Source organism: Populus nigra, chromosome 1 (assembly GCF_951802175.1).
Source record: "Populus nigra chromosome 1, ddPopNigr1.1, whole genome shotgun sequence".
NCBI classification, from domain to species: domain Eukaryota; kingdom Viridiplantae; phylum Streptophyta; class Magnoliopsida; order Malpighiales; family Salicaceae; genus Populus; species Populus nigra.
This window is the reverse complement of record NC_084852.1, coordinates 1,516,363-1,533,618: the sequence shown is the minus strand read 5'-3', so window position 1 is coordinate 1,533,618 and position 17,256 is coordinate 1,516,363. Positions and strand designations below refer to the sequence as shown.

The window sequence follows — 17,256 nt, the reverse complement described above, 5'->3', positions numbered from 1 at the left end:
AAAAATATACTCTTATGTTTTTTTTAAGAAAAATGAAAAAAAAATTATTTTATTTTATTTTCATTTTATAAAGCCTACAATGCTATCTTCTCAGTTTTTACATGTGAGTTTTAAAAAATATGATAAAAATTATTTTTTAAATTTAAAAACATATTAAAAACATATTTTTTTAATTTAATTTTTATATTAATAAATCAATACAATAAAAAAACATTAAAAAAATATTCAAATTTTAATTAAAAAAAAAAGATTTAAGCTGCAGTCAGGTCTCAGTAATGGCGAAGCCAACGCGAGGCAGGTCCTTCATCGCAGTCAGGCTCCGGTTCCAGGTCCTCCACCATTTTTTAATGGTGGGGAAGGACTATGATTAGTTATTACGTGTCTTTCTTTTCTTTTCTTTTGATTAATTATGAACTTGTAATTCTGTAGTTTTCTGTGATTAATTTATGAGTTGGAAATTTAACCACTTAAGCTGATTTTGATTGCTAAAGAAAGCATTTGAAGGATGTTAAAGCACAATTGATCATCGATAAAGCATATACCATTAAGCCCGAGCATAATAGATTAATTAAAGGGGTTGTTAGTGATGCAAAGCTTCTGCATTTTTAGATTAATGAGTATTTTGTATCTATATTTAGTAAGTTCTTGTTCTCCAATGAATTAAAAAAAGAAGAAGCTATATGTTGGAGTCTGCACTCTGTGGAGGAACTGTTTGTCCGTGGTTGGTTGATTCCAGTTTTATACTTCATGTCAGCTTGACTCTATTCTCTTTGATTGTGACTGTGGTAAGAAATTGTTTTCTAGTATTTATTCTGAAATGTAGTCTGCAAGATTCTCCTTGTATTCTGATACTTTTCGAGCCCCTTTTGTATCTTAATTTCTGAAGTTCGTTCAATGAAATCAGCACTTCATGAGCTATTGTGTGAAGTTTTAAATGCATGCTTTCAAGCCTCTGTTTTTTTTTTCTCCTTTTTTTTCCATGCTGTGGCGTTCTAACTATGAAGGAGCTTGAGCTGATGTTAGAGCACTCGGATTATTACAGTATTACTCTGCTCATTGCTTTTCTATTTATCAAGGGTTGGAAATTAATGCTTACTTTCTGCATTTTCTGCCTCCTGATGGGTAAAATCGTTTAGGGAATTCTTACAGTTATGTTAACCAACGATCATAGATAGTGAAACTAATGTTTCATTCATTCATGATTGTAACTCTGTAAGTTCATAAAAGCTTTTGTACTGTGTAATTGGTAAAATGTGTGCTTTCAAGGTGCTATAACATGTTGCACTTGAGCAGGTTAATCTACCAAAAGGATTTGGGTACGCTGAGTTTAGGACTAGAGCAGATGCTGAAAAGGCTCTGCTATACATGGTACTAAATGCAGCTGTGACAAGAAAAATGTTATATGACCGTGAATGATGCTGTAAATTGCCTCCATGCAGGCCCAGATTGATGGCAATGTTGTTCGGGCAATGTTCACTCTATCTTCTACCATATCATGAATTAATGTATGTGTTCATGATTAATTGCTGTTGATGTCAGCTTCTCATCATCGGAAAAGTCTGGCTTCGCCTCAAAGATCTCCTGTTGTTTGAAGGGGTGGATCTCCTAGACGTCAGCTGGATCCTCCATGTAGACGTGCAGATTCTCCTGGTTCACGCCGAGCAGACTCCATTTCGTCGTGGTGAGACACCACCAAGGCAGAGAGACCTGCATCACCAGCTAGAGGTCCATCTCCATCCTCTCCTCCTGCTCTAAGGCGACAGTAATAATACCTTTTAAACTATTAATAATATTCTAAAAGGCATGAGAAAAATACTGTAGCTTTCCTCACGCCTTTTATTTTTGTTGTACTACTATTAGAAACAGTGAGCCACATCTGCATATTTCTTTGGTTCTTGAAGAATTCTGCCACCAACCAAACCAAGTATTGGCGCAGAGAGTATATGTTAATCAAGCTTCAGTGGCAAGCATGAGCTCTTATTATTATTATTATTATATTATAACATATACTAAAAAGCTTTTTTTTTTAATTTTTTTTTCTTTTTTTTAATAAATTTTTTTATTTAATTTAGCTTGTTAATAATCAATTTTTTTCTATTTAATTATCAAACTTTCATGATATGGATTTCAAATTTGACAGGTTAGCTCAATTAATTCTAGATAACCTGTCAATTTTTTTTTCTATTTAGTTATTAAACTTTAACAACATGAATCCAAAATTTGATGAGTTAACCAGTTAACTTGCTTTGGCGGGTTAACCCAGTTAATTCAGATTTTTTTTCTTTTTCCTCATTAGTTTTTTTTCTTCCGATTTCATCTTTTAATATTGTATGCAGTCCACAGTGAAAAGGTTGATACCTTTAATATTTTTTTCTTTTTTTCCTTTTAATATTGTATGCATCGCCTTCTTTTTTTCTTTTAATTAATTTTTTTATTTAGTTTGTTGATATTAAATGTTTTTTTATTTAGTTATCAAACTTTCATGACACAGATTTTAGGTTTGACAGGTTAACCCATTTAATTTAGATTTTTTTTCTTTTTTTTCATTAGTTTTTTTCTTCTTATAAGTTTTTTCCTGTTATTTTTTCTTTTGAATTAATTTTTTTATTTAATTTAGTTCATTAATATGAAATTTTTTCTATTTGGTTATTGGTTGATGCTTTTTTTTTCTATTTAGTTATCTTAGGTTTGGCTAATTAGAGAAATTATTTTTTCTTTTTGTTTTTTTACTGTTTTTATGCCTTTGACTGTGGACTGTACAGTGCAGTCCACAGTGAAAAGGCTGATGCCTTTTGTTTGTTTTAATTTTTTTTTCTTTTTAATTATTTTTTTATTTAATTTAGTTTGTTAATGTTCAATTTTTTTTCTATTTAGTTATCAAACTTTCATGATACGGATTCTGGGTTTGACGGATAAACCCAATTAATTCTGGGTAACACATCAATTTTTTTTTATTTAGTTATCAAACTTTTACGACACGAATCCAAGGTTTGATGGGTTAACCTGTTTTGAAGGGTTAACCCAGTTAATTCATAATTGTTTTTTTCTTCATTAGTTTTTTGTATTTATGTTGGTTTTTTTTTCTTTATTTTTTTTCTTTTTAATTAATCTATTTAATTATCATATTTTTATAACACGACCTTGTAGCCAGACCCACTTCCAAGGCTATTAGGTATGATATTGCAGCCACACCCACTTAAACTTGGGTCATGCAAGTTTAATATTATTATTAATATTATAAATATTACTCTTAGATCAGGTGTTGTAGTTAAACCCAAGACTCTTGGGTATAACTTTTCTGAAAGACTTAATACTTTTAAATCTTAATTTTTTTTGATATTTTTTATACAAAAAAAAAATTGACCCATTATATACAATTCATAACCCGATTAAGTCATCTCAGAATACTTGTGTTACATTCTTTGGTGGTGTCGATTGACTCCGTTTTTCATCATCTTTGGTGGTGATTCTTCAATTAGCTATATATTATGTAGTTTTGATGTCAATCCATTATATACAATGCATGGTTCTTATGATTAATAAGCTCAATTTCAAGGGCATTTTACGATGCATGGATCATTCTTAAAAAATGCACTGATTTTCAGCTCTCTCTCTCTCTCTCTCCCTGTAAGATCTCTCCCTGAGAGGAAGAAGCAGTAGCAACAGTAGCAGCAGCGGTGCATAAGCCATAGGTAATGTTTACTTCCCTGATCTCTACCTCCCCCTCTTTCCCTCCCACCTTCTCCCCTGCCCTCCCTGACTAGTGAAGATTTTATCCAGTTCTTGATACTTTTGCTCAGGGCTTGTCTCTCCTGTGTTTTATGGAGGCTGTGTATTCAATATTCAAGTATAGCCTCTTCCTCCATGGAAATTCTTTTCCCCCATGCTCATTTTTTTCGCTAAGATGATTGATTCGAGAATGCAAAAACTGCTTTTTTCTTAAAGGTTTTAAATGAAGCCTAGTTATTTTATTGCTATGAATTACCGTCCAAAGACGTTATAAAGGTATTTTTTCCAAGCTTGCTCTTGCAAATAATATGGAAAAAAGAAGTCCTGCTAACTCTCTGGAGCCCGGCCCTGTCATGAGACTTGGTCTAGCGTGCTAGGTCAACATGCAACAGTGACATTGAGCCTTTTTTTTCTTTCTGTCGGCTTGGCCATGGAACAGCATCCAAATTCTCCGTTGGCAAGAAATCTTCTTGTGAATTCATCAATTCAAAATTTCACTTTAATTTATAGCTTGTTGAAAACCCAAATATATTAAAAAAGGATTTAAGTTTATAATGTAAGATAATTTGCATCATGGTGACAAGGGGCAAAGTATACGAGTTTGTATGGTGTTTTTAGTGGGTCTATTTGAAAGTGTAGTTGTTGTTATTTTTTAAAATGTTTTTTTTACTGAAATGTATAAAATGATTTTTTTTAAAAAATTATTTTTAAAATTAACGTATCAAAACATATAAAAAAATTATTTTTTAACAAAAAAATAATATAATTTTTTATAAAATAAGATTTGCATCGCATTTTCAAACGATACCATCTTAGGTTATTTTTTTTAAAAAAAAAGTTCGACTATTTCAGTTTTATTTATTCGGTTATTAATTATTTGAGATTTTAATGGTTTTGGTCCCGGTTTTCAAACGGGTTACAAGTTAATTGATGTCAGTCTAAGTCAAAAAGTTCAAAGAAAAAAAATCAAAATAATGTCTTGGATTAAGAAAAATCCTTAGAGATGACTTAATCGGGTTATGAATTGATTATTCCAGTAATTCTAGATTTGAATGCGTTCATTTTTAAAGTGGGTTAGAAGTAAACCTGGCTGGGTTCATTTTTTAAACGGGTTAGAAGTGATTAAACTCAATATTAAATATTAATGGATTATTGAAGGGGTGTTTCCCGCCGTCGAGCTTTGAAAAAAAAAATATTTTTTTAAAATTAATTATTTTAATATTTTTAAATTAATATTAAAAATAAATTTTAAAAACTAAAAAAAATATTATTTTAATATATTTTTTAAAACTTTAATTTTTTTAAATTAATTATTTTACTGCTTTTGAATTATTTTAATGAATAAATGTTAAAACAAATTTAAAAAATAAAAAATATTATTTAAATATATTTTTTAAAGATTTTTTTTAAAACTTAATTATTTTAGTGTTTTTGAATTATTTTAATGTATAAATGTTAAAAACAAAATTTTAAAAATAAAAAATATTATTTTAATATATTTTAAAAAATATTTTAAAAATTAAAAAATAACTGCCACAGCTGTCCCAGACTCCCCCCACCAAGTGATAACTACGGTTTTGGTCTTAGGGGTCTTCAACTCTTCATTCGGGCTCCAAGCACCGACCAAGCACGGGAACACAAATCAAAGCCCAATCCTTGAAAGAATCGGAGGTTTTTAACCCTAATACGAAGTATTAACCCTCTCTTGAGAATCGATTGGTGACTCGCCCTTTTGGAGTCGATTGAGAACGAAGGAAACAATGGACAAAGGCGAAGCCACCATTGAAACAGGAGCAACAAAATCCAGTGAAGGCCGTGAAAGCAAGATTGGAAGAGTTCAAGCAGTAGGATATCACATCCCACAAGATATAGTTGCTGAAATTCTTGCCAAACTCCCAGCGAAGTCTCTCATGCGATTCAGGTGCGTTTGCAAGACATGGTCTTCCTTGATTAGAGATCCTTTCTTTGTTAAGTTGCACCAGAACCAATCCTTGAATAAACCTTGCAAAACCGGACTCCTCATGTCCACAAAGCATCAACTATTCAACAGCCACTTTGTCTTCGCTGACCATGAAGGAAAACAAGCCCTCGAAGAAGACACAATCTCCATACCAAAATCTTCTAACGTTTTGGGGATTGCAAACGGTTTAGCATGCATCGTTAACGATAAACACCGTATCTCAGTCTATAATCTTAGCACCCGTGAAAGTACAACCATTCCTCCGCCTCCGCAGGAGATAAGATTTCAAGACCGTCTTTCCTTCGGGTTTGATCCTTTGGCTAATGAGTACAAGATAGTGAAGTTTTGTGCTCATGACAAAGAGCAATTTGAGATCTTCACGTTGGGGGCAGAAAGGTGGAGAAGAATAAATAGGAAGCATTATAATTTTTATGGGGGCGCGAAGTGGTATGATTTTAAGGAAGCCATATGTGTCAATGGAGTTATATATTGGATGGTAAAATCTATGGCGGAATCGTTGAAGATTAATCTACATTCGTTTGACGTTCATGGCGAGAAGTTTCAACAAGTTGCTGTCCCAGGCAATGGCTTATGCTTGTTTAGTGATCTAATACAAATCGAAGGCTGTCTAGCAGTAATTCAAGATTCAGAGTGTGGAAATAAATTTAAACTGAAGATGCTACAAGACTATCATAACAACGTTTGGACCCATAAGATTATAGACATTCCACTAAGTCCGAAAGATGTTCGATATCCTACTTTGGCTGGAACTCTAGGAACTGGTGAGATCTTGATTCTGGACGATCACTTCTCTGGGTGTTTTAGGCTTTTTTATAGTGATATGGGGAGTAAGAGATTACGAAGCGCAAAGATTGCCTTGCCATCTTTCTTTGGTGAGAACAAATGGAAAAGATATTATGCGAATCATTACTCGCAAACAGGAGAAAATAATGGGAGTTGGCTCTACAGTGCAAGTATTTTTAGCTTTCATCATGTGGAGAACATCTTGCCATTGAAAGAAGACGGCCAGTACGGCTTTATTTGAAAATGCGGTTGTAGCTGCGGTACAATCCACGTTCTATAAGCATTATTTTGATGCTTTTGGTTGGAACGAGGGTTCCCAAACGGGTTTCTTTTTTTCCATTAATTAGTGGTTAGGTCTAAATGTCTTTTTTTAGCATTTGATTATTCATGAAAATAATTTGATTAGTAATGGATATATTTTAGATGAATATACAGTCTATTACTGTTTTTTTCTTTTTAGTCCAAATATAAGAGTTTTAGGTTGGATAGTGTATTAATTTAGACTATGATATTTTTTAGATGATTTTAAAACTAAATCATCTAACATTAAATGTTTGAATTCATGAAGCAAGAGCAAATTTCATCAGAAAACTTACTTTCTAGGATTATAATCTATTACTAATAATTCAACGATACCCTCCTCCAAAATAATGATTGAAGTCTCATATTCAATTGGGATTCCAATTAAAAAAAAAAACATAACTGCAATCTTCATGTATAGCATATCATAAGTAATTAGAAAAATTATATGAATATATCCCTTTTCATTGTTGCATTAGAAAGACAAGAATTGAGGAAAGGAGGTTCTTAGAAGGATAACAACTGCAACTATGGATGATAATACATTCATTCTTTATGTTAACAGGAGCATCTGGCTTTCACATATGTATGATCCATATAATGCGCTGAGTACAGCCTACAGGAACATAAGCCAAAAGAGATGCTTGAAGGATGTTGACACAGCCCCCTCTTGCTCCATTACAAATTAGTGAAAGAATGGCTTCAGCTGGGACTGCTCACAGAAGTTTCATTTCAACCTATCTGCCTCTGCATGTCTATCGAGCAAAGCACAAACAGGCAGAGGTGAACTTTGCCTCGTTTACCAACCAAACACCATAGGCATGTGGAGATGGTTAAAAACTTTTAGGTCCTTGAGCAAGCTTATTTTCAACTGCTAAATGGAGGTTGGTTCTCGAAAGGGAGTTCAATAGGTGTTGCATTTCCATAGAATTCTTCCAAGTTGTAGAAATCTCTCTGCGGAGGAAGAAATATGTGGATTACCACATCACCTGGACAACATACAAGTCAAAATGCTTTGATCAACAACACTAATAAATTTCTCATAGTGAAAATAACGCAAGCCCAACTACAAAACAATAATCTATCAAGAGAAGAAAAAGATTCTGGATTACCAATACCAGAGATCCTAAATACTATTACTTCAGAACATTATCAAGAACAAGGACTACATGAAATTATCAGTTGACCAGTACATGGCATCCTCTTCAATTTTATACACAATTGAGGATATGGATACGTTCATAACTGTGAAACTCATTTTCTTTTCTCTGCTTTTTGGTTATATTTCCTTGTTGAGTTAATTTCATATAAACAAAAGCCACTGGGTTTTCATTCAAGAACTTACCAAAGTCCAACAGGGTCCATGAGTTGGGTTTTCTGTCGCCAGATGGAACTTTTCCATACTTCTTTTCAGCAAGATCTCTTATTTTGGAACTACAAGGGGAGATAACATCATCTGAGTCATTGCTCCAAATATTACATCTTTAATCTTATATCAACCAAATGTAAAAAGAAAATGAAATGAAAGTGCTGAGTTAATACTTGATGGCGTCTATCTGAGGACGTGAAAATGCTGTTGCAATGATAAAAAATCTAGTCCAGTACACAAGAGGCTTTACAAAGAGGACCTTTATATCTGAAGCCTTAACATCACTAGCAACCTTGGCCATTTCCACAGCAACTACCAAAAGAAAAGAAGCAGGACATGGTCTGGTCAATTAGATGTGTAGTACATTAAAATTGAAGGATTATATGTGGAATGCCAAAGCCTGTGTGTATGCATAACTGCACTATGCATGCCATGATCATAAAGGAACACAGAAGCTCACGAATCATTTACAAAAAGGGCAAGAACAAAAAACACCAAAGTCCCAAAGAGAACTGAAAGGCACCACAACTAGCTGAACTGCACCAACTTAGCCAAGACTTGGCAGAAGTTGAAAGACATACAAGTCCCATTGTAATGAAATTGTTTGCTTAGCAAAAAAAAAAAAAAAAACAGAAGAAGAATATACATTTCAAAAGTCTTAGAAACATGATTGTCCATATCAAAGTACTTGTCAGCAGCACTTGTGAACAAAGCAGAACAGCATTGGTCTGGAGCAATGGCATGTCACAGGTGGCAAGAAAATTTTGAAAGGCACAATGAAGTAATTAAATGAATATGATAGCAATGACAATATAAGCCATAGTAACCACATGATCAAGTAAAAGCAACAGCAAGTGTTCATTAGGAACACCGATCAAACTAACATCATTTTATTAATTGTAATCAGTAATCGAGCATAAAAGTACAAAATTAGATATCTAAGATTTAAGATACAAGCCAGCATCCACATGCATAGCGGAAATACAAGGTGCAGACAGATAATTACTATATGTAAGTAAAACATTGGCAGTAATAGTGCTTTTAAATATGGGTGGTATAAACTTACATGACAAGCTTTCAGCATCATCATCAACCTCTGCAGTAGGAGGTTTTTTGTCATTGCTCGTAAAGACCACTTTTCCATATTTATTGAACAAGTCATCAAACATCTCATCTGTATCTTCTACATTCTGCAAGGATATCAATCATGTCAGGAACACTGCCTCAAACGTACTGGAAGCACTCACCCTAACATTCAATAAGCAGATAGATAGTTATGCATTAATCACAATAATCTTCCAATTCCAGTCATCACCACACTGGAATGTATTCAATACAAAATGAGAAAAGAAAGAATGTCATACATTCAAGTAAACTGGTGTTAAAAGCCCCAAAAAAGCAGAGTGAATTTCTTTCAGTATCCATGAAATGCAAACAATTAAATTTCTAGTGATAGTCAGATATACCCTAACCTAATAAAATCAATTGACTTGGCCTAAAATAAGAAGCTGAAAACTCTCACTTTGTCGGGCATTTTATGCTTGTAAGATAGAATGCCTTAGATATTAACTCAAGGAAAAAAAAAAAGGCATGGTGAAGGCTAGGTCTCATTCTGACTAATCAAAACTTAAAAAACTTGAAGGAGGGCTCTGGCATTCAGCAGGGAAAAAACGAAAGAAAGAAAAGAAATCTCATGCAATATATTAAATAAAGGAAATACCGTTTGATTTATTTTTCACCTTACAAGCTTTATTTATGACTACTGGAATGTGCTTCGGATAGAACAGTCACAAATAAAAGAGAAGCATAAAAACTGAACAAGATATAGTAATGTGATGATTCAATAAATGCATAAAACCAACTCCACAGGTTTATGACACCATAAAGAATAAATAACTAAGATTTCACATATTTGTAAAGGAAGAACAAAATCAAATCTGAATATGTTGCAAGGGCTTGATTATAAATTAAAGATCATGCCTGTACTAAAGTCTAGATTAAGCACATACCAACCATTTACACCACAAAATTGCAAATTAATTTTCCAATCAAGCTTCTCCCAAAAATTCAGAAAAGCCACTTTAAGGAAAGTCATGAGAGTCTTAGGCTTACAACCAGAGGTTGAGCATGAGACACAATGAGCAAACATTTCTTTCAAAATGTAGGAGACAACTACCCAGCATGGTCTCTTCTCAAAATCAACACAAAAACAAACCCCACCTCATAAAGAAGGTAAAAGAAAACTTTTTTTTACCCATTAAATCTCATTACCTAGCTTCTTCATATATTCTCACATCAGGAAGTCAACAGAACTGGTAAGAAAGGAGAAGAATTTCAACGTTTCCCAACATGAACAGTTTGTTTGATTTTATCTAATTTCCCCTCACGACAAGAATTCGGAACTTTTTAGGAATGATACAAAACACAAGTCAAGCAGTACATATAACAACAGAACTAAAATAGAACATGTGATTCAAATGCAAAGTCTCAATCTTTCAAACACTTTCTTCAGTTTTTCAAGTACCCAATCAAACTACACCATGATCAAGTTAACCAAAACATACAAAAAAAGAAGAAAGAGCAAGCTCATAAACTTGAATTTTCACATTCAACAGTTCCCAACACTAACAGTTCACATCAAACACAAACCATCATAAAATGGAACACCATACCGAGAGAAAGCTATCATCATGATCTTTACGAAGAGCCAAACTTTCCTTCAAACTCAACTTCTCGGTTCTGAATTCTTGCCAAAAGCACTTGTAATACTGAGGTAAATGGTGCCTATAAAAGCACAAACAGCCAGAATGTTTTCTGGGTTTTTGAGATAGCCTAGTTTCAACAGGACCCAGTAGCTTAAACTCTCCGGAGAAGCGAGTTCCGGCACCAACGCCGGCTATGGATAAGGCGGGGGACACTGCCATTGCTGGTTTAGATATTAGAGAGGTAGATAAAAAAGAGAGGGAGATTTTGCATAAAGAGCTGAGATATCTGTGGTAGGAAGGTACAAACCCGGGCAGCTTGAGTGGATTTGTTGCTTTTGCTTGTACGGCTATTTCTGGACAAACTACAGATCAGTCCTCCAATTGCAACCTGATTCACATTGTTCTCCCATTAAAATCTTGCTCTTTTAGCTATGACATTGGTACTGATGACACAAGAAAAAACAAAAGAAATTTTTCTAAAAAGAATATAAGCATCAGAGAATTCCTTTTTTCTCAACGAGATTTTGTTTTGTTTTTCAGGCGAATAACAACTACCAATCCAGCCCATCAACCCAACCATAAAAAACCTAATTTCTGTGTGAAGCTTCTTCACAATTTCATAAGTTACATAGTTTGATTCTTGTCCAGCTCGCTGACATTTGGTGCAACAAAATAGTGATAAAGATGAACCAAGTCCATAAGAGAACCGCTGAAAAATGAGAGGCCATGGAAGAGGAAATAGTAGATCAAATCATGCAGAATCAGAGAAATCCCAATCCAAATTTAAATGGCCGCAGGATTTTCGTGTGGCAGAATAATGAGGATTTATGGAGTTATTTAGTACATCTCTTATGGAGGTGCTACACACATTAAACAAAACCTCAAGGCCTCCTTTTTTCTTGCATCATGTTCATGCTGGTGAGAGATAAGATACCCTGAGCAGCCTTACTTTTGTATCATGTCCGAGCCTTGCTTTAGTTCAACTAGTTTAGAAAATAACTAGTTCAGCGATCATGTACTTTTCTAGATTGAGATTGAAAATTTCAATTGTGTGCTAGATTTCCATGAAGTCAACGCTTTTTATTTTTTATTCCTATTGGAGAAGTCAGCCAATCCTCAATATTTTAATCCCATGTCTCTAAAATAATAATCAAACAAAAATTTATTTAGGGAATTTTCTCCTCTTCTTCGTTTAGACCAACCAAATCAACTTTGGCCTAATTGTTGGGAGAAATAGTATGGCGTTTTGAAGATCACACTTCAAAGCAACAAAAATGGGATTTCTTCGGGTTTATTTATTTTTAATTACTTTTGTGCTATGCTTTGATGGTGGCAAGTGGGCTCTCTACCTCTTACTAAATCTTGATGGTCCTGCTTAGCAATATATTTATGTAATATGGGAGGTTAAATAATATAAGAATTTTGCATGTGAAAGCTGAAGATGCCATAATTTACAAGAATAAAGAGTGTAAGATTATTCTAATAGTATTTTATTTATTCATTTTTAAAAAATATTGGTAGAGGGATTAATGAAACTATAAGAAAAGTCCTTCCCAATCGCTTTGGATGACTCTTCCATAGGATCTGGTAAGCAAAATTAAATGCTAAGAGAAAGAAAGTAAACCCTAGAAATTTTCAGGGACAGGCGTCTTGTCTTACAGTTACTACTTTTGAAAGAGTCTTCTAAAGAACAAGTCATCAAGGGCAGTCTATAAGTATAGAGGAACTGAGGTTTATGCCATTCACATCCTCATTCGCTAGTAGATTTCTTTAGCTTCGGCACTATTTTCTACTACTTGATTAATTTTCAATACATTTTGCACAGCATACGAAATGGTTTCTCGTCTGTCTTTAGCTTGTGTTGTTTTTTCATTATTCTTGATTTCCTCATGCTTGCCATGCCAAGCACAACTGTCTTCAAACTTCTATGACAGCGCATGTCCGAATGCACTGACCACAATTCGTACTGCTATTCGGAGAGCTGTCTCGAGTGAGCGCAGAATGGCAGCATCCCTTATTCGTCTTCACTTCCATGATTGCTTTGTTCAAGTAGATTACTCGATCGCTACAACATTAGTACCGCACAGACAGATTTATTTCAGTCTGGAACTGATATATATGTTTGCTTATATTGCAGGGTTGTGATGCTTCAATCATGCTTGACAATTCTCCTTCAATAGATAGCGAGAAATTCTCATTCAGCAATAACAATTCAATCCGGGGATTTGAAGTCATTGATGATGCCAAGGCTCAAGTGGAGAGCATATGTCCTGGAGTTGTTTCATGTGCTGACATTGCTGCTGTAGCAGCCCGTGATGCATCTGTTGCTGTGAGTAACACATTCCCTGCTTGGAAAGCTTCTCATTCAAACGTGATCAATCTTGTTGTAAGTTCGGTTTCTATCTATAATACAGGTTGGTGGACCATCATGGACAGTGAGGCTTGGAAGAAGGGACTCCACCACAGCAAGCCGAAGCCTAGCTGACAGCGATATTCCTAGAGCTACAACTAGCCTTGGAAACCTAATTGGCATGTTCAATGGAAAAGGTTTGAGTGAAAGAGATATGGTTGCCCTTTCAGGTGTGTGCCTAAATAAGAACATGAACAGTTCCAACAATTTTCTAGGGCTAAACATAAATCTAAACCCACCAATGTATTCCCGTCAAAGTTTGACTAAAGATTTCATTTTGATACAGGATCACATACAATAGGCCAAGCAAGATGTGTGACCTTCCGAGGCAGAATATATGACAATTCAAGTGATATTGATGCTGGTTTCGCTAGCACCAGAAGACGCAATTGTCCATCTGCTTCCGGCAACGGAAATAATAATCTTGCTCCACTTGATTTGGTGACACCCAATTCTTTCGATAACAATTACTTCAGGAATCTCATTCAAAGGAGGGGACTTCTTCAATCAGACCAAGTGCTCTTTAGTGGTCAATCTACAGACAGCATAGTCACCGAGTACAGCAGGAACCCTTCACTTTTTAGTTCTGATTTTGCCGCTGCCATGTTAAGGATGGGAGATATAGAACCACTGACTGGTTCTCAAGGAGAGATACGAAGGGTTTGCAGTGTTGTTAATTGATTCGCTGAACAACCATTCAAATTCAAGATTTTTTTCTGATTTAATTCGTAAAATAAGTAGTGGCTTGAGCAAGATATAATCTGCTGGAAGCAACCCAATAGTCATTCAAGTATTCATTATTTAATTGAATTCAAGTGTTAATTTTAATTCTGAGTGAATGGAATGGAATAAATTAAGCTAATGGTTTTGTGTTTTGTTTTTACTTTGTTGTTCTAAGTGTCATGATCCAATTTCAAGTTTTTCCTAAAATTATCTTTTCCTTTTAAAAAAATAATAAAAGACTGACAACTTGGCAATAGCAGGTTAATAAGAGTTTCATGTATGGAGAAACCAATGTAAAATTTTGGATAAAATTGGGAGTTCAATTGTACCCCATTGTATCTAAGATTGAAAGATAATGCAAATTTAAGGTTAAATCAAATGATTATTAGATGAATTTGTATAAAAATTAAGTGTGATGACTTAATTAAGGTTTTAATAGGCCAATTTAATTTAATTATGGATCTAATTAAAGGTTTATTAAAACTTTATAATCAATTTGAGTCAATTTAAAGAATTAATTAAGTGCAAGGCTTTAATGAGTCAAATTCATTTTATCAAGGACTTATTTGGTGAAAAATTAATTATGAAAGCTTAATTTGCACTTAATTAAGCAGATTGAAATTTTAAATAATCAAATTTAATTTTTCCAAACCCAATTAAGTGAAATTAGGAATGAAATTGCAATAAAATCAAAATTTAGGGGGGGGGTCAATTATGGGTCCAATTGATGAAATTTAAAACCAAGAATATTTTTGCAAAGGGTACGTGAATTCGGGGACCTAATTCGATTGAAAACAGAGCTAAAATTGAAGAGATTAAAAGTTTGAAGGTTAATTAAGAATGAAATTAAAAATATTCAAGATCAAGGACCAAGTTGAAAGAGGTGCTAAACTTAGAAGGTTACTTTAAAACTTGGCAGGGGTTAAATTGAATTGATTCTTGGAATCAAAACTCAATTAAAGACCTGATTGAATAAATCCAAAGGTTAAGGGGCTAAAATTGAAAGAGAAGTTTTTTTTAAAAAACCTAATTCAACCTTAAATGCCAAAACAATGATTTTTCATTTAAATGAAATAATGCGTTTTGGTAAGGAGAAAAAAATAATATAGTGTCAGACGACGCATCGTTTGACACTGTTCATCATCTTCTCCTTTATACTAGAAAAGCTACTAAAGTTGCTACTTTTTAGAGGCATTTAATGCCTTATCTACCAAACAGAACAAACAAGCCATCACTCTCATAACCCGACATTGTATTACACCCAGCTTGATTCCCACCGTGTGGTCGTCTCTATAGTTGTTGTGGCGCCGCCCCAAAGACAACTACTTGATTAGCCTGTGTAACCCAGTTTTTAATAGCATGGGATGGTGAATTTTGGCCAACGATTGAGATTTTTACCATTTGAATTAAGGGCCACGATTCATGCCAGATAAACACCCCATACCTCTCTTTCAACCCCTAAAAATAGTAGTGAAATCCATTGAGAAAAGAAGGAGAGATTGAAGCACAAACCTACCCCTCGCACTAGCTTTTCTTTAAAAACAAAAAAAGAAGAATAGAAGAACACAACCATCACTCTTTCTCCCTTTTTTTTTCAAAGACACCAGAAAAAACTACCCTTGATCCAACCTAACATCACACTTTCCAGCCTCTTCCCACCGCCTTTCCACCATCTCCATTGGCACCAACAAAAAAAATAAAAATAAAAACAACCCAAATACCCATCATAGCTTCTTCAGCTCCAACAACATCCACTGTGAGCTCCAACACCACACCACGTCTGAAGCTCCATTAGCCAGCCAACATCCCCATCCAGCCTAGGTAAGCCTCTTCCTGCTCTTTATCTTTTTAGAATGCATGTTAAAGCATGCCGGTAATGTGAAGAAACAATTCACATTACTAGCATTTGCCAACCATTACTGGGTTGGGATAGTGGTGGCTAAATAATGGGCTGAGCCTTTGTTTCAGCCAAGCTCGCATGGCTGGGTTGGATCTAGCTCGCACATAAAAAAAGCATGTTAGGCCATTTGTGGCCTAACAAATCGGATGAGGCTGGGCTTAAGCCAGCCTGTATGTGTAAATTGAGCCTGAGGCCCAACCCATGTGACTAGGCCAAGCCCAAACCCAACCTTAAGGGTGTTTTTGGCATGCCACTTTTTTTTTTCTTATGACATAAGGCCTTGTTTGGCTATTTAGACCTCGTTTCCTAGATAGTGCGTCTTAAAATTCTAATTTGATTCTTTTTTAGTGTACCTTAGACATTATCAAGATAGTGCAAATTTAAGATTAAATCAAATGATTATTAGATGAATTTGCATAAAAATTAAGTATGATGACTTAATTAAGGTTTTAATAGGTCAATTTAATTTAATTATGGATCTAATTAAAGGTTTATTAAAACTTTATAATCAATTTGAGTCAAATTCAAAGAATTAATTAAGTGCAAAGCTTTTAATGGGTCAAATTTATTTTATCAAGGATTTAATTGGAGAAAAATTAATTATGAAAGCTTAATTTGCCCTTAATTGAGCAGATTGGAATTTTAAAGAATCAAATTTAATTTTTCCAAACCCAATTAAGTGAAATCAGGGATGAAATTGCAATAAAATCAAAGTTCGGGGGGGGGGGGGGTCAATTATGGGTCAAATTGATCAAATTCAAGACCTGCAAAGGGCACGTGAATTCTAGGACCCAATTCGATTGAAAACAAGGGTAAAATTGAAGAGATTAAAAGTTTGAAGGTCAATTAAGAATGAAATTAAAAATATTCAAGATAAATGACCAAGTTGAAAGAGGTGCTAAACTCAGAGGGTTACTTTAAAACTTGACAAAGGTGAAATTGAATTGATTCTTGGAATCAAAACTCAATTAAGGACATGATTGAATAAATCCAAAGGTTAAGGGGCTGAAATTGAAACAGAAGTTTTTTTTAAAAACCTAATTCAACCTTAAATGCTAAAACAATGTTGTTTCATTTAAATAAAATAATACGTTTTGGTAAGGAGAAAAAAAATAATATAATACCAAGTGACACATCGTCTAGCACTGTTCATCATCCTTTTCATTTACACTAAAAAAGTTGATTGAGTGACTATTTTTTAAAGGCATTTAATGCCTCATTTCTCCATTAAATAGAATACACAGGCCATCACTCTCATAACCCAACATTGTACTACACCCAACTTGATTGCTGCCAGGTGGTAGTCTCTGTAGTTGTTGCGTCGCCATCCAAAAGACAACGACCTGATTAGCTCGT

The 17,256-nt window shown here is 34.1% G+C and overlaps 3 protein-coding genes and 1 pseudogene across 3 annotated transcripts; 3 read left to right on the top strand and 1 right to left on the bottom strand.

The window, feature by feature from the left end:
• Positions 1 to 1,275: 1,275 nt before the first annotated feature.
• LOC133671005 (serine/arginine-rich splicing factor SR45-like) lies at positions 1,276 to 1,766 on the top strand (annotated as a pseudogene).
• A 3,705-nt stretch (positions 1,767 to 5,471) lies between these two features.
• LOC133687950 (F-box protein At1g31080-like) lies at positions 5,472 to 6,735 on the top strand. The gene has a single exon (XM_062107311.1). It carries the CDS (start codon positions 5,490 to 5,492, stop codon positions 6,732 to 6,734), a length of 1,245 nt encoding a protein of 414 aa, XP_061963295.1. The 5' UTR covers positions 5,472 to 5,489; the 3' UTR covers position 6,735.
• A 481-nt stretch (positions 6,736 to 7,216) lies between these two features.
• LOC133700189 (protein Iojap, chloroplastic-like) lies at positions 7,217 to 11,171 on the bottom strand. The gene is made up of 5 exons (XM_062123736.1): positions 10,835 to 11,171; positions 9,229 to 9,352; positions 8,336 to 8,474; positions 8,139 to 8,227; positions 7,217 to 7,782 (listed from the first exon to the last, which is right to left on the bottom strand). The coding sequence occupies exons 1-5, from the start codon at positions 11,084 to 11,086 to the stop codon at positions 7,661 to 7,663; spliced, it is 726 nt and encodes a 241-aa protein (XP_061979720.1). The 5' UTR covers positions 11,087 to 11,171; the 3' UTR covers positions 7,217 to 7,660.
• A 1,497-nt stretch (positions 11,172 to 12,668) lies between these two features.
• On the top strand, positions 12,669 to 14,052 carry LOC133700181 (lignin-forming anionic peroxidase-like). Its single transcript, XM_062123727.1, has 4 exons — positions 12,669 to 12,916; positions 13,005 to 13,196; positions 13,282 to 13,447; positions 13,564 to 14,052. Exons 1-4 carry the CDS (start codon positions 12,701 to 12,703, stop codon positions 13,956 to 13,958), a joined length of 969 nt encoding a protein of 322 aa, XP_061979711.1. The 5' UTR covers positions 12,669 to 12,700; the 3' UTR covers positions 13,959 to 14,052.
• Positions 14,053 to 17,256: the final 3,204 nt, after the last annotated feature.

Excerpts from the sequence above, each read along its gene's own strand:
- LOC133687950 (XM_062107311.1), top strand. The coding sequence starts at position 5,490 with ATGGACAAAGGCGAAGCCACCATTGAAACAGGAGCAACAAAATCCAGT.
- LOC133700189 (XM_062123736.1), bottom strand. The coding sequence starts at position 11,086 with ATGGCAGTGTCCCCCGCCTTATCCATAGCCGGCGTTGGTGCCGGAACT. Across the intron at positions 8,475-9,228 it reads TGATGCTGAAAGCTTGTCAT|TTGCTGTGGAAATGGCCAAG; the intron begins GTAAGTTTATAC and ends TTCTTTTGGTAG. Across the intron at positions 8,228-8,335 it reads CCTCAGATAGACGCCATCAA|TTCCAAAATAAGAGATCTTG; the intron begins GTATTAACTCAG and ends CTCCCCTTGTAG.
- LOC133700181 (XM_062123727.1), top strand. The coding sequence starts at position 12,701 with ATGGTTTCTCGTCTGTCTTTAGCTTGTGTTGTTTTTTCATTATTCTTG. Across the intron at positions 12,917-13,004 it reads TCCATGATTGCTTTGTTCAA|GGTTGTGATGCTTCAATCAT; the intron begins GTAGATTACTCG and ends CTTATATTGCAG. Across the intron at positions 13,448-13,563 it reads AGATATGGTTGCCCTTTCAG|GATCACATACAATAGGCCAA; the intron begins GTGTGTGCCTAA and ends ATTTTGATACAG.